Below are 14,238 nucleotides of genomic sequence, written 5' to 3'. Positions count from 1 at the left end.
CACACACACACTCTCTCAACATTGATCACTTATTCCCATCATGCTTTTTTGGGTTTCGTTGTGATAGAATATTGTACTACTAGTACTACTTATGTACAACACTATTCTCATGCAACTGGAGGGTATATATTCGGGTGCTATTTGTTGTTGTGGCTAAGAGTGCATGGGTGCTATTTGTTGTGGCTAAGAGTGCATGTGTGCGGCCAGCTAGTTCCAGCATGCAAGGTGTTACATTTGCTACACTGTGGTCTTACAAGCACAGAGAACTATAATTATGTTCTAACTTTCCTTGATACAACTATGAACCGAAGCACAACTGCTGCAAACATTAACTGCCCATTTAGGCAAGATAGCAACAACTAAAAGAAGTAGAAGAAGTAAGTAAGACTAGCGTCCTTCCAGCTCCAGGACAGTATGAACAGGCAACAACATAAATTTTAACAGCATTGCACCGAACATGCATGTAGCCATGCAGAAATAATTGTACATTTAGTTGTGAATGCAAATCCAAGGCGGAAAGCAGTCAGGCGTAATAGATGCCAGCAATAGAAACCAGATCTGTGACGCATGTCACATGCATTCATGATGATCAATGCATCGTGGTTCACCACCATTGAACACAGTAGTACATGTAAATTACACAGAAATAGGAGATTAAATCTAACATATCTCCCTCGTGAAAGAAAAGTGATAAATATCACATGAGTGAGTAAAAGACGAAGACAACAAGAAGAAAAACATGACAAAAACAATGGCAATTGAATATGAAAACTTGAATATGAAAACTCGGATGGAAGAAAAGGACCAAGGACCTACAAGACGTGCTAGAGCTGATAGCCAGTTTGTTGTAGAACGTCAGTACTGTCGGTCAGTTTGGTGCAATGTTATAATTCTTGTTATTGCATGAGCTGATTGTCAAGTAACTGGTGGTGTTAGTGGACAGTATAGCATAACTTGTACCGTATTTCCGCAAATAAAAGGCCGTCCTCGTATACAACGCCTTCCTCGTATACAAGGCCGGGGCAGGGGGCGATTGAAAAAATAAAAGACCGTCTCCGATTAGAAGACCAAGCCTACTAAATGAGTCTTTGTTCTTGTGTTAAAAATAGAAGACCGTGCTCAAACTGTGTAGAAGAGAATGGAAGAACGGGGGTAAAACTGTGTGGCGAGAAATAGAAGACCGGGGGGTCAAACTGGGTTGAAAGAATAAAAGACCGTCCTCGAATACAAGACCGTCCTCGATTATAAGGCCGGGTTAGGACGAGGTTGAAAAAATAGTAGACCGGCCTACTATTTGTGGAAATACGGTAGTTCTTTGGTCTTTTTTTCTTTACTATGAATATGAAAACAATCACAGTTCGCTCAGTACTTGCACCTTTAACTTCCAGTGGCTCAAGATGATGAACTGCATGCTTGTATACCTTCCCAGCTACTTAAACTTCTACTATCCGAACAGCACCATCCTTACCTGGATAGGTCATAAGCATACGTCCAAGTGGCTAGTGTGCAGTTGCGGTGTGCTTATCCATCACAAGCACGATATCTCCTTAGGGTGATGCTGTTGAAGCAACCACATCACTTGGATGCTTAGCTTCGGAACAATCTCTTTCAGCCAACGTTTCCATACCTGATCTACAATACGTTGCACAAACTCCCAGCGCTTTCTTGGGTGAGCTTGAGTCATTGTAGATGTGTTGGCTTCAGCAGCAACAGTTGCCCTAGCATGGCCAATGAGAAAGTGTTGTGGCAATAGCAGCTAAAGGTCTTCATGCAGCACTAGTTTCATTGCCTTGGCCATTACCTAGAACACACCACCAAAGTGTGGTGCACTTGGTGGCTTGAAGTACCAGGTAATGTCGCGGTATGACCTTTCTGCTGCTAGTCTGAAGTTGTCGAGAAACTTGACAGCTGCTTTTACCTCTTGATCAGCCACACGGAAATTGGTACCGTTGTCCGATTGCATCTCTTGTGGCACACCACGTCGCACGGTGAATCGGGGTCTAAGAGCCAGGAGAAAACCGTCGTTGTCCAGAGATAACCTCGAAATGACAAGCCCTAGTCAGCAGGCATGTAAACACACATACATATCTCTTTGAGTTGTGACCGATCTCGACCCTGGCGTGCATAGAAGGGGATGACATAGCCGACACTAATTATGGCATATGACTGATGTGGTCCAGTTGTCTTGAAGTCAGGAAGTCGTGGCATTGCTGGTGTTGCTGTTTTGATATGGCCCTTGCGGCAAAGAACGCACTTGGCCCGATGCCTCCAGGTGGCCTGTATCACTGGAGAGAAGCCACTCACCCGGCACAAGCCTCCACGAGTGCTGTGTGCTCCTCATCGTGAAGTGATACCTTTCCCAGTGAACGTCAACAGGCGTGTTGATGTGTTCGACGACAAAGCGCAGTGGATCCATGCGTTGAGGGGGCTGGATCACTGGAGAGAAGCCAATCATCTTGCGAGAGCAGTAGCGAGTGCGTGTGCAGTTCAGCTCCTTCTCTGCATGATCAAGTTGCTACAGACCTTGCAAGCTGATTTCATACACCACTGCCACAGGCTATGTCTGTCAGCTAGCTACAGCAACAATATCCTCTTCATGAATGTTCAAAACTATTTTCTTGGGTCAAAATTAGCTCTCTCCACTGTCTACAACACAGCATGATCGCATGTGCATGGACAGGATCCGACTGCGATGCAGCTCTCCTGGAAGGAAGCAAAGTTCTCCTGTCGCCAATGCCATCGCTTGTCAGTGTCACTCAAGAAAAAATAAATTTCAATTTCAGAAGCTACGAATTCAACGCATTCCAGTCTGCCTCCACCAAGACTACTACAGGGCATCTGATTTGACAAGGTATATCAGTAGGACTTGGAAAAGTCACAGTAACAGTTAACAGTTTGCAAGATCACTAGCCATTACAACAAGTATCAGAACATCAAAACAAACCTCGTGTACAATCCACAATTTCACATTCAACCCATCGATCTACAAAATAGGTTCCCTTTCCCGCCAGCTGGACATGCATGCATGCATGCTCTCACCAGGCCGGGATCCCCCCCGGGAGTCGTCAAACGCCGGTACTTGGCGACTCCCTGGCTCTCACTTGTCAGCCAGCTCACACGTCTTGTCGTGCACGCGCAGACGTCCAGCACACACGCGTGTCGAAATGTGTTTTTTGCCGCGAAAGTCGGTAAAAATTAAGTGAGGGTCCCTTTAGTCCTTCGCGTAAGTTGTACCCTGCAGGCACGCTGGCACGGTGACCAGCTGACTAGTGTACGCAGGAGCACGTGACCGCTTGTTCAACCATGTTCGATTGGGAATAAAGGAGGAACCCTGCATCGCAGCCTTTTCGGACCAAAACCAGTCGACTCAGCGTCCAAAAGACTACAACATATGGGCCAATTGCGGTCATCCGTGCTTTTATAAGAACGAAATGGCGCTTTTAGTGACATTTTGCATACAAATCCCCATCTAGTAGGGCGCAGTCACCCAGTTTCGGTGGAAGTGCGCGAGTTCGATTGGGATTCAAGTAGGAAGGGAGCGTCTCAGCTTCCTCGGACCACGACCATTCGACTCAGCACCCCGAAGACTACAACTGGTGAAATTTTAATTTTTGCCTTAACTTCCCCTTTAACCCTTTACCGGCAGCCCCATACTTGAATGCGTCAACGTTGACGCATTCGACATGCATACAAAACCATGCCTGGCATGACGGGAAGCATCAGCCCACGGGGATTTCCCGTGGCCCCCACACAGCCAAGGTATGATCCTATCCGTAGCTGAAGAGATCCACGCGTGTCCCATTTGATTTCATTGAGAACTGCGCGATCGAAAACTTACGGAAATACACGCGCGCCGACAATGCCGTCCGCCTCCGTCAAAACATCGTCAGGTGCATTTTCTCTTGCGCAGTGAGTTCCTTTCGTCCTTGGATGACTTCTCCGACGAGGACCTAGCAGTCATTCGCTCTGGGACCGACGACAGATAGATAAATACTTCGTTCCAGCCGCCAATGCAAGCGAATTTCAAATTACGGAGCCTGGCGCACGCCAAGTAAATTCTCACGCAAATATGGGGAGCGCCAGCCGCTGAAGACGATGTCGTCGTGATGTACCTGGAAGAATCTGATGGTGCTTATTGGGGAAGCCATGGAGAGCGATCCCCGTGTCGACAGTCTCCCAGAGACGGAATTTAGGCCATCGACTTTCTACGTACCTGAGTGACGGCAGCGCAGCGCGGCGTGCGTGTGACCTTACGGAGCTTTCCGACAGCGATTCTGGGTCGATGCTGCTCTCATTTGCGAGCGAGGCATGGCCACTGAAGTTTGTGATGGCTATGGCGTTTGTTTCCGCTCCGAAGTCGACTTGTTTTGGCAGTATCATGTCAATGTCGGAACTCTGACGATTTGCATGTGTACAATTTCCGTGTTGAGACGTAGAGGTGCCAATTTAGCAGCGTATGTGTGTGGTATGAGAAAATAATTTTTTCCATGGTCAAGAAATAGCACTAGACTTCCAAGAAAACATAACTTGCACATACAAAATGTGGCCTCGTTGTGAGTTATTGGCATCCTTCTAAATGTTATGGATTTCATATACAAAAGTAACTTGCCGGTAAAGGGTTAACCCTTTCAGTGCCAAGGGGGTCAGAAAAATTCAAATTTTTCTGAGTTGAGCTGAACTCAAATTTTTCATAGCTCAGCTGTATATCCACGGATCTTTACAAACGATGGCTCTCTGGAAAGATATCATGGCCAGGCAGACAGCTGTGAAGAGAATATGCAGCGAAAATAGTCTTCCTCGCGAGGGCGCCTGAGCGAAGTCCGTTTTCTGCATTTTCGTAGCATCTGCACTTTCTCACGCGCACGATCGATCGCAGTGCAGTGAACTTTCAACGCACGGAATTCGGACAAAGTTGGCCTGAAAGCCGCTGAAAATCTCGATGTTTTGATACCCAATACGCATGGGTTGCCGCGAAAGAAATAGAGAAACCCGCGATGCGCATACGTCATGTTTTCTACGGGCGACAATTGTTTCTCCGAGCGCGCGCGCTTCAAGCTTCGCCCTGGCGATATCTATCCTCATGGACACAAAACGATGTGATGAGTCGATAGCCAAGGTCTTCCTGAACACGTAGAGTGGTCGTTTGTAACTCTCCTGTGTGTAGAAGTGGAGATACGAATTTATTTGTACACCCATACTCATTTTGGGCGACTAAAGTCGCCCGTGGCACTGAGAGGGTTAAGCCAGGGGCTAGGCTGGCTCACGCCTGGCATGAAAATGATAGATTGAGAACTAAAGAATCCATTCTTGATTTTCGTCGTTTTCTTGGGCACGTACGCGCGTGCACGTGACGTTGCGTGGGCGTAATGCCACGTGCATTATGCATGCATGCAGCAGTAAACACACGTCATCAGATATATGCAGACTGACTTCAAAATCGAAGCTCATCATTTTCGTTGCCGATGTTTCAGCTCATTCGTTTCTTGGAGAAATGTTTGTTGGGATTGGTATGAATGAGAACTATCTGCTCTCTTTGATTTACGTCTTCTGCCGTGTTCTCACATAGGCAGTTTCTCCTTCCCGCTGCTGTGGTGGAAAACATCGTCCTCGAAGAATAAGCTAACACCTGTTGGTCTAGTCGTAACTTTTAGGATGTCCGTCAAGTTATTTGCTGCCCTGCTTGCATGCTCGGTGTCTTTGGCATCATATGCTGACGCTTTGGCAGTTATGTCTGTAGATTTCGGGAGCGAGTATCTTAAAATTGCAATTGTGACGCCTGGTGCGCCAATGGAAATCGTGCTGAACAAAGAATCGAGACGGAAAACTGCTAACATTATCTCCCTCAGAGATGGAGAGAGGCAGATAGGAGATCCTGCTATGACGATCGCTGTTCGTTTCCCCCAGTATGCTTATCGGTACGTGCTTCACATCCTCGGTCAGAAATTTGAGAGTCCTGCGGTGGAAGTGTACAGAGCCCGCTTTCCCCATCACAAGCTTTTAAAAGATGAGGTGCGTGGCACAGCATGTTTGCAGTACAGTGACATGGAGACCTATTGTGTGGAAGAACTCATTGCAATGATGCTCAACAATTCCCGCGAGACGGCACAGAAGGGTGCTGAGCAGCCCGTGAAGGATATCGTCATTACCGTACCAGCGTTCTTTGGCCAGGCCGAGCGACGTGCAATGCTGTACTCTGCCAAGCTGGCTGGCCTGAATGTTCTGCAGTTGATCAATTCCAACGTGGGTGTCGCGCTCAACTACGGCCTCTTCCATCGTGACACGATCAACGAGACCGAGAGAACGCTGATGTTCTTTGACATGGGCGCGGCGAACACATTCGCCACTATCGTTTCCTACAAAACGGTGCGAGAACCCATGCATGGTATTATGGAGATGATTCCCTACTTGACAGTAAGAGGTGTCGGCTTTGATCGCAATCTCGGTGGCCTGGAAATGGACATGCGTCTGCGGGATCACCTTGCCGACAAGTTTGACGCGCAAAAGAAAGTCGCGGAGAGCGTGCGTTCATCTCCACGCGCCATGGCTAAGCTGCTGAAAGAGGCCAATCGCGTTAAGCAGGTTCTCAGTGCCAACACGGAGCACTCGGCGCAGATCGAGGGCCTGCTGCCTGATATTGACTTCCGCACCAAGGTGACACGCGGTGACTTTGAGCGGTTGTGTGCCGACGTGTTTGATCGTGTTCAGGCCCCGATTGAGCAGGCGCTGCGAGCAGCGGAGATGTCTGCATCGCAGCTGGAACAGGTGATCATTGTCGGCGGGGCGTCGCGCGTTCCCAGAGTGCAAAAGCTGGTCATGGATGCAGTGAAGATGTCTGAGCTTGGCAAGTCGGTGAACAGTGATGAAGCCGCTGCACTGGGTGCTTCATTTGCGGCCGGTGCCATGACCAAGGGCTTCCGCACCAAGAAATTTGGTGTGCGAGACCTCAACATCCATCCCGTAGATATATCCTATGATCGTGTGCTAGAAGATGGCTCAAGCAAGCACGTACAGCGGGTTCTATGCAGTCGCTACACAGTGATTCCGCAGAAGAAGATCATGACATTCAACAAGTTCCACGACGATTTCAGCTTCAGTCTAGATTATGGTGACTTATCCCACTTGGCCAGTAGCCACGTTCTACAGCTTGGATCGAGAAACTTGACCACTGTGACAGTTACTGGCCTAAAGAAACTTGTCGACACGCATGGTGTGGACAATTTTAAAAGCGTGAAGGCACATTTCAGCCTCGACGTGAGCGGCATATTGTTTGTGGAGAGAGTCGAGGCGCTGTTTACCCAGCCGCCGGAGAACGCTACGAAGCAGGCTGCAGACGACAGCGAGCCGGTTGTGAAACAACACGACCTTTCCTATAAGGTCACTCGTCGAGACATCTCGCCCATGCCTAAATCTAGCACTGCAGCGTCCAGTAAGCGTCTGCGTCGGCTCGCCGCTCTGGACGCGGAGAGAGAACGGATCGGTATGGCACGCAACACTCTTGAGACGCAAATCATCGACCTGCAGAGTGACATGCACTGTACGAAGGAAGGCGATGACTGTAGTCGCCTTTCTCAGAAAGTCTCTGACATGTCAGATTGGCTTTATGGCGAGGGCAGTAATGCTGATCTGGACACCCTACAGCAGAAGCTCAAGAAGTTAAAAAGAATTGCAAATAAGGCAAAGGCGAACAAATGATGTATGTGTTCACCACCGATTAGGCCTAGACGTTGTTTCAATTCACTTTCAAATTTCACGAATGCCGTGAAGAGACCATTGAATGAGGATTTCTCCGGATTTACAAACTTCATTTAAAAATCAATCGCCACTGTTTTAGTGGTCAATTCTGTCACGGATATGATCAAACTCTAGATCATTGTAGATCATTTTTGAATTCTTTTGGTGTTGATCGCCGCTATCTCCCACACCTTTCTGAGTATTGTAATTATTGTGTATGTCGGCATTGTCACATGCAGGTCATGCGGCAGTGATGTGACTATTGGAGAACTGTCCACTTGATGCTTTCCTCAAATAGCTGAGTATTTATTTTGTCTTGCCTGCCACCTCCCCTTCTTTAGGTGGTGTTCCGCGTTGAGTTCTCTCCTTATTTAAGTGTGTAATTTAAATCAATTTAGCTAGCATCCTCTCTTCAGTCCTGTTCTCTGATCATGATAATCGTGATTGCTCATCTGCTGGGTGTGTGTCACCATGTCAGTAGTGCTTTGACAGGTGTGTGTGTGTGTGTGTGTGTGTGTGTGTGTGTGTGTGTGTGTGTGTGTGTGTGTGTGTGTGTGTGTGTGTGTGTGTGTGTGTGTGTGTGTGTGTGTGTGTGTGGCACGTGTGTGGCACGTGTGTGGCACGTGTGTGGCACGTGTGTGGCACGTGTGTGGCACGTGTGTGGCACGTGTGTGGCACGTGTGTGGCACGTGTGTGGCACGTGTGTGGCACGTGTGTGGCACGTGTGTGGCACGTGTGTGGCACGTGTGCACGCAGTTTTCGTGTGGCACTTGTGCGCGCTGTTTTCATCGGCCACAGGATATTGCGAGGCACAAATGTAACGCTGTTCGCACGGCCCGCGCGCGCTGAGCCTGGCGTTCCCCGCCCGGTGTACAACACGTCTCCTGGTCTGCCCCTTATGGGCCACATAGCCAATCATGGCAGTGCAAGAAGGAAAAAAAGCCTACGACTTCATCAATCGTGAAAGTCTGTGGTTCGTTTTGGGAAGAGCTGGTGTCCCTGATAGACTCGTCTGCATCATTCAAGCTTTTCACGACAACATGAAGGAATCACTGGACTGCCGGGAGCTGACGTTGACCCGATTGATGTGAACAATGGTTTGCATCCAGGATGCTGCATGGCACCGGTCTTGTTCAATATTATACATGTGGGCCATGTTTCAGCAATGGTACAAGGCGATTGCAGACATTCCGGATATCGGGCTTCCTATGGCGACGAATGCTGGTGGTCGACTACTATTCCGCAGGTGACGTATGGACGTTGTCAAACGGCACAACGACTGCCAGTTTGCTGACGACTCTGCACTGGTTGCCACCTCCCATGAGGGTGCGCAACAGGCTCTGGCTGCGTTTGTGCATCATTGCTGGCGCATTTGGTCTGAAGGTGAATCTTGCGAAGACCAAGGTCATGCCGGTCGGCTACGGACCCACAGCACATGACCGCTAGCCTTTGATGGCAGCGGGTGACATTGTTGAGAGCGCTGTGGGAGCGGATGTCCGATGCCTCGGCATGGGCGATGAGGCCTGCCATCAATATGTGTTCACAAATACTTCACAGCCAGTACTTTGACTTGTCACCCACTACCTGTCGTGTGTAGTGCTTGGTTCTGAAACCAAAACTTGATGATTGGGAGTAAGACTCCTGCTTTTAAAGACTCTACTATGATAGCCTGGCGATTTATAATGGCGGCAGGACTCATTAATATTTCCTGAATATCTCCCGGCTTTGTACGCTTAGTACAGACCAAGAGAGTGAGAGACCATGTGACCAGCCACTCAGTCTGGCAGTTAGTGGGCGACAGGATCATGTGACTGTACTTGATTTCCCTGATCACCACCTTTGTTACCTGGTCAAAACAAGAATACCAATGTTTTATTGCTTTTGTGTTCAATTATTTATTTTGATTTGATTTCCCCAATCACTTTAGTTTGATGATATGCATGCTGACTTGCCCGTACAAGTGGCTTGTTCAATACTGATTACTGTACTCGATAGACAGGCTCAATGACCAGGGAGTCCTACGCATACACTGAACATGTACATATGTGGAGACTGGAGGGCTCCCGGCTCAATGATTTTCTTCCATGTGCGGCATGTTCCGGTACAATAGGACGGTGGACTCCTCCCACAACTTTTAAAATAGGAGCTCCATCTGCACCTTGATCGTTGAGAAGTTGAGGGTGATGGTGTTCCTGCCGGGATGCGGAAAACTCGGTCTAGCCGAGTCTCACGCGAACCATGACATTTTATTTCGGTTCCCTTCTCGCCTATTGAGTGTCTGTGTCATGACGAATGCAGATCACGTTGGTCAATTATCTTGTTTGTCTCTCTATCACTCTGTCTCTTTGTCGCTCTGTCTCTGTCTCTCTATCGCTCTGTCTTCCTGTCTCTCTGCCGCTCTGTCTGTCTGTCTGTCTGCCTGTATGTCTGTCTGCCTGTATGTCTGTCTGCCTGTATGTCTGTCTGCCTGTATGTCTGTCGTTCTGTCTCTCTCTCTCTCTCTCTCTCTCTCTCTCTCTCTCTCTCTCTCTCTCTCTCTCTCTCTCTCTCTCTCTCTCTCTCTCTCTCTCTCTCTCTCTCTCTCTCTCTCTCTCTCTCTCTCTCTCTCTCTCTCTCTCTCTCTCTCTCTCTCTCTCTCTCTCTCTCTCTCTCTCTCTCTCTCTCCCTCCCTCTCTCCCTCTCTCTCTCTCTCTCTCTCTCTCTCTCTCTCTCTCTCTCTCTCTCTCTCTCTCTCTCTCTCTCTCTCTCTCTCTCTCTCTCTCTCTCTCTCTCTCTCTCTCTCTCTCTCTCTCTCTCTCTCTCTCTCTCTCTCTCTCTCTCTCTCTCTCTCTCTCTCTCTCTCTCTCTCTCTCTCTCTCTCTCTCTCTCTCTCTCTCTCTCTCTCTCTCTCTCTCTCTCTCTCTCTCTCTCTCTCTCTCTCTCTCTCTCTCTCTCTCTCTCTCTCTCTCTCTCTCTCTCTCTCCTCCTCCTCCTCCTCCTCCTCCTCCTCCTCCTCCCCCTTCTCCACCAGTATTCGAGTGCTGTAGTCTGCTTGATGTCCCCTCGTACTCCAGGACCATGACACCTTCGTTCGCTTGCGGTTTCCTTGTGTCGTGGCCCTGTATAGATAGTGCATGTACTACCCACCGCTGCACACATTCGCTATCAGCCTGTTAACTACCTCTACCACAGCTTCTCATCAATGGCGTTATGTTCATTAGTGTGTTGCTCTTTCTTTTGATTATGATAAGCCAACCTCTGCTGTCGGAGTGTCGCCCGACCTAGACTACCCATTACCACAGAGCTGTCAGCCTGTTGCCTGTTCTGCTTTTCCGCTTGGTTGCTCTGATTCACCATTAGTATTACTAGCATGCTTCGGTGCTTTGATATGTTACTCTTTCAAGTCTTTGCTGAGTTTGGCACAGCTCGCTACTCTCGACCCTTCGAAGCTTCCCTTCGAAGCCGCTCGCATAGATTTCAGCTAGTACCGGTATATTAAAGGGGAAGTATACCCTAAAATCAAATTTTCACCAGTTGTAGTCTTCTGGGTGCTGAGTCGAATGGTCTTGGTCCGAGGAAGCTGCGACGCTCCCTTCCTACTTGAATCCCAATCGAACTCGCGCACTTCCACCGAAACTGGGTGACTGCGCCCTACTAGATGGGGATTTGTATGCAAAATGTCACTAAAAGCGCCATTTCGTTCTTATAAAAGCACGGATGACCGCGATTGGTCCATATGTTGTAGTCTTTTGGACGCTGAGTCGACTGGTTTTGGTCCGAAAAGGCTGCGATGCAGCGTTCCTCCTTTATTCCCAATCGAACATGGTTGAACAAGCGGTCACGTGCTCCTGCGTACACCAGTCAGCTGGTCACCGTGCCTGCAGGGTACAACTTACTAGCCTGTTTGACCTTTTTTGGGTGCAGTCCTGTCACTCGAGTTGAACTCGAGTTGAACCTTGGTGTGAAAGTTGTCGCCTGCTGGCGCGGTGACCAGGTGATTTGGGCACCCAGGAGCACGTGACCACTTCTTCAACCATGTTCGATTGGGAATAAAGGAGGAACGCTGCATCGCAGCCTTTTCGGACCAAAACCAGTCGACTCAGCGTCCAAAAGACTACAACATATGGGCCAATCGCGGTCATCCGTGCTTTTATAAGAACGAAATGGCGCTTTTAGTGACATTTTGCATACAAATCCCCATCTCGTAGGGCGCAGTCACCCAGTTTCGGTGGAAGTGCGCGAGTTCGATTGGGATTCAAGTAGGAAGGGAGCGTCGCAGCTTCCTCGGACCAAGACCATTCGACTCAGCACCCAGAAGACTACAACTGGTGAAAATTTGATTTTAGGGTATACTTCCCCTTTAACTGTAACGCTGACTTTGCTAGATATCGATTTTTTTTTTTTTTTTTTTTCGATAGTGAGGAAAATGTTATCAACTCCAAAGCACGAAAAAGGCCAAAAACTAAACCAAGAACATATGCAATAACATGTTATTTATAAAGACAGGACAAGTGAATAATTAGTCAGTCCATTGTTCATGATGATCTCCGCCAGTTACGTCGGCAAGCGAGCCTCCGCCACTGCCAAAGCAGCGTGGGCTCCGCAGGAGGGTGCAAATTTCAAACCAAAATTTAAACGCCTACAACCGCGAATGCACACGATACAGGATTTCAGAAGGCTGAAGGAAATCCTGCATCTAACAAATGCCATAACATGAGAGTAACGCTCACCCCTCTTCTCCGCCAACAGATGAGCAATTCGTTTGTACAGTGCTGTTGATGCCGGACCCATTCCGCCACTGGCTGACATGACCGCCGGAACAAAGGAGGCTTGCTCAACCTGCCTCACCCGCTCCTCATAGTGCCTTCTCTTTTCTTTTTCATGTCGCTGATACACAATAGTATGTGGTGCAGATCGATTTGAGCGTGAGTGAGGATTGAGCTAGATATCGATTAGGTTCTTGGAGATTCTCGTTAGTTGTCTTTAGCTTTCTTGAATAGACTTTGTTTATAGGAGTTCCGCTACCGGCTTGGCCGGCTTGACTTTCTAGTTTCCTACTTTTACTTTGTTCCTTTACTACTCGTATACCGGACCTGAGCCTGAGGGCTCCGCCACCCTGACTTTTCTCTGTGCTTTGGGTCCGAGGTACGCCTGGCCCTGAGTGGAACTACCAAGAGGCGCACACATACTTTGTGCAAACGGACTTGGGATAACTAACACGTCGTAGGGACGATCAGCCAGCCACGACACTTGTTATTGAGCACCTCGAACGATAGGACACTATTGCCGCGTCGGAAGTATAGCAAAACTCTATTGTGACTTTGGCATAAGGACGGAGTGCTGGTCTGTGTGCTTTCATGCAGTTGACAAGCTACCGGTATACCCTTCCTAAGTTCCTAGAAAAGAGGAAGAGTTCAAAAAATCGAACACACGTGTATTCCCCGCACTGCGAGTGCTAGGAACACCACAGGACCAACGTGATGATACTGGTTTCGTCAACGGAGGACCAGGAACTAACTTGAAGTGTACTGTAGTTACATGCAAAGAAGAGTAAGAAGGCTTCTGTTCAGTTTGTTGTTGTCCAGAAACTAGATACACAATGTGTCCGGCTGAGGCCGGGCTCACCAACTACTGAACTAGTAAGTAGTACGTAATACTGTAGTTCCTTTTAACAGTTATGTACATGAATTGATGTTATACTAGTAGCTAGCTGTCTGAGTCCGGAGACCGGACTAGTGCTGTGCATTCATCCCGGCGTCAATGCAATCTATCATTGCATTATCAATGCAATCTATCATTATCAATGCAATCCACGTTTTCGAAGATACATTCACGACTTCAAGTCCTAGTACTGTACTAGTGGAACATGTACTTCAAGTAATCAAATTGAATAGAACTTAGAAGTGAAGTAAGACTAGTCTTCAATAGTTTAATACTAGAGTCGAGAGGGGTACAGGTTTCCCTGACCCTGGTACAGCGTGACCATGTGCAGTCACCGTCTCTAGCTCTGGCCGCGATACTTCAGAGTTCAGTCTTCACTTGTAGTTGTACTGTTGTAGAATGTTCAAGAAAGCACATAGTCATAGGTAAGGGCCAGTGCCAGTAGTACAGCTACAGTGCCAGTGGCACTATAACTACAACTACAACTAGTAGAACTACATTATATCCCGCTAATTTATTAAATTATTTTAGTATTACATGACGAAGTAGTGGTTGCGACTTCGGCGATGATTTGTAAGAAAGGGTTTGCTAGGTGTGGGGAGCAAACCCTTTCTTACATGACACTGTATTTACTATTTTAGTAGGTGTTTAGCCGCTTCCGCACTGCAGCAGACTACACTTGCATCACGGATAGTAGAGTGATACTGTCATTACTGATAGGGGCTGGCCACGGTACTCGTAGGACTACTGTTGTAATGTACTATGTAGGGGACTGCCGCTGAGAGATGATAATCGAATCACTCTTGGCAGTCTTGCAGAACTAACTAAACTGTAAACATGATGCAAAGCGCGGTGACGACTGTTTTT

General features: G+C 48.0%; 1 protein-coding gene across 1 annotated transcript; it reads left to right on the top strand.

Annotated features, from left to right (window-relative positions):
* Positions 1 to 5,455: 5,455 nt before the first annotated feature.
* Positions 5,456 to 8,208, top strand: LOC135808256 (hypoxia up-regulated protein 1-like). The gene has a single exon (XM_065321422.1). It carries the CDS (start codon positions 5,653 to 5,655, stop codon positions 7,690 to 7,692), a length of 2,040 nt encoding a protein of 679 aa, XP_065177494.1. The 5' UTR covers positions 5,456 to 5,652; the 3' UTR covers positions 7,693 to 8,208.
* Positions 8,209 to 14,238: the final 6,030 nt, after the last annotated feature.

The sequence above is a fragment of the Sycon ciliatum genome, chromosome 2 (genome assembly GCF_964019385.1).
Source record: "Sycon ciliatum chromosome 2, ocSycCili1.1, whole genome shotgun sequence".
Taxonomy (NCBI): Eukaryota; Metazoa; Porifera; class Calcarea; order Leucosolenida; family Sycettidae; genus Sycon; species Sycon ciliatum.
The sequence above is the reverse complement of the archived record's forward strand: the minus strand, read 5'-3'. Positions and strand labels throughout refer to the sequence as shown.

What these genes read in the sequence shown, in the direction of transcription:
- LOC135808256 (XM_065321422.1), top strand. Translation starts at nt 5,653, where the DNA reads ATGTCCGTCAAGTTATTTGCTGCCCTGCTTGCATGCTCGGTGTCTTTG.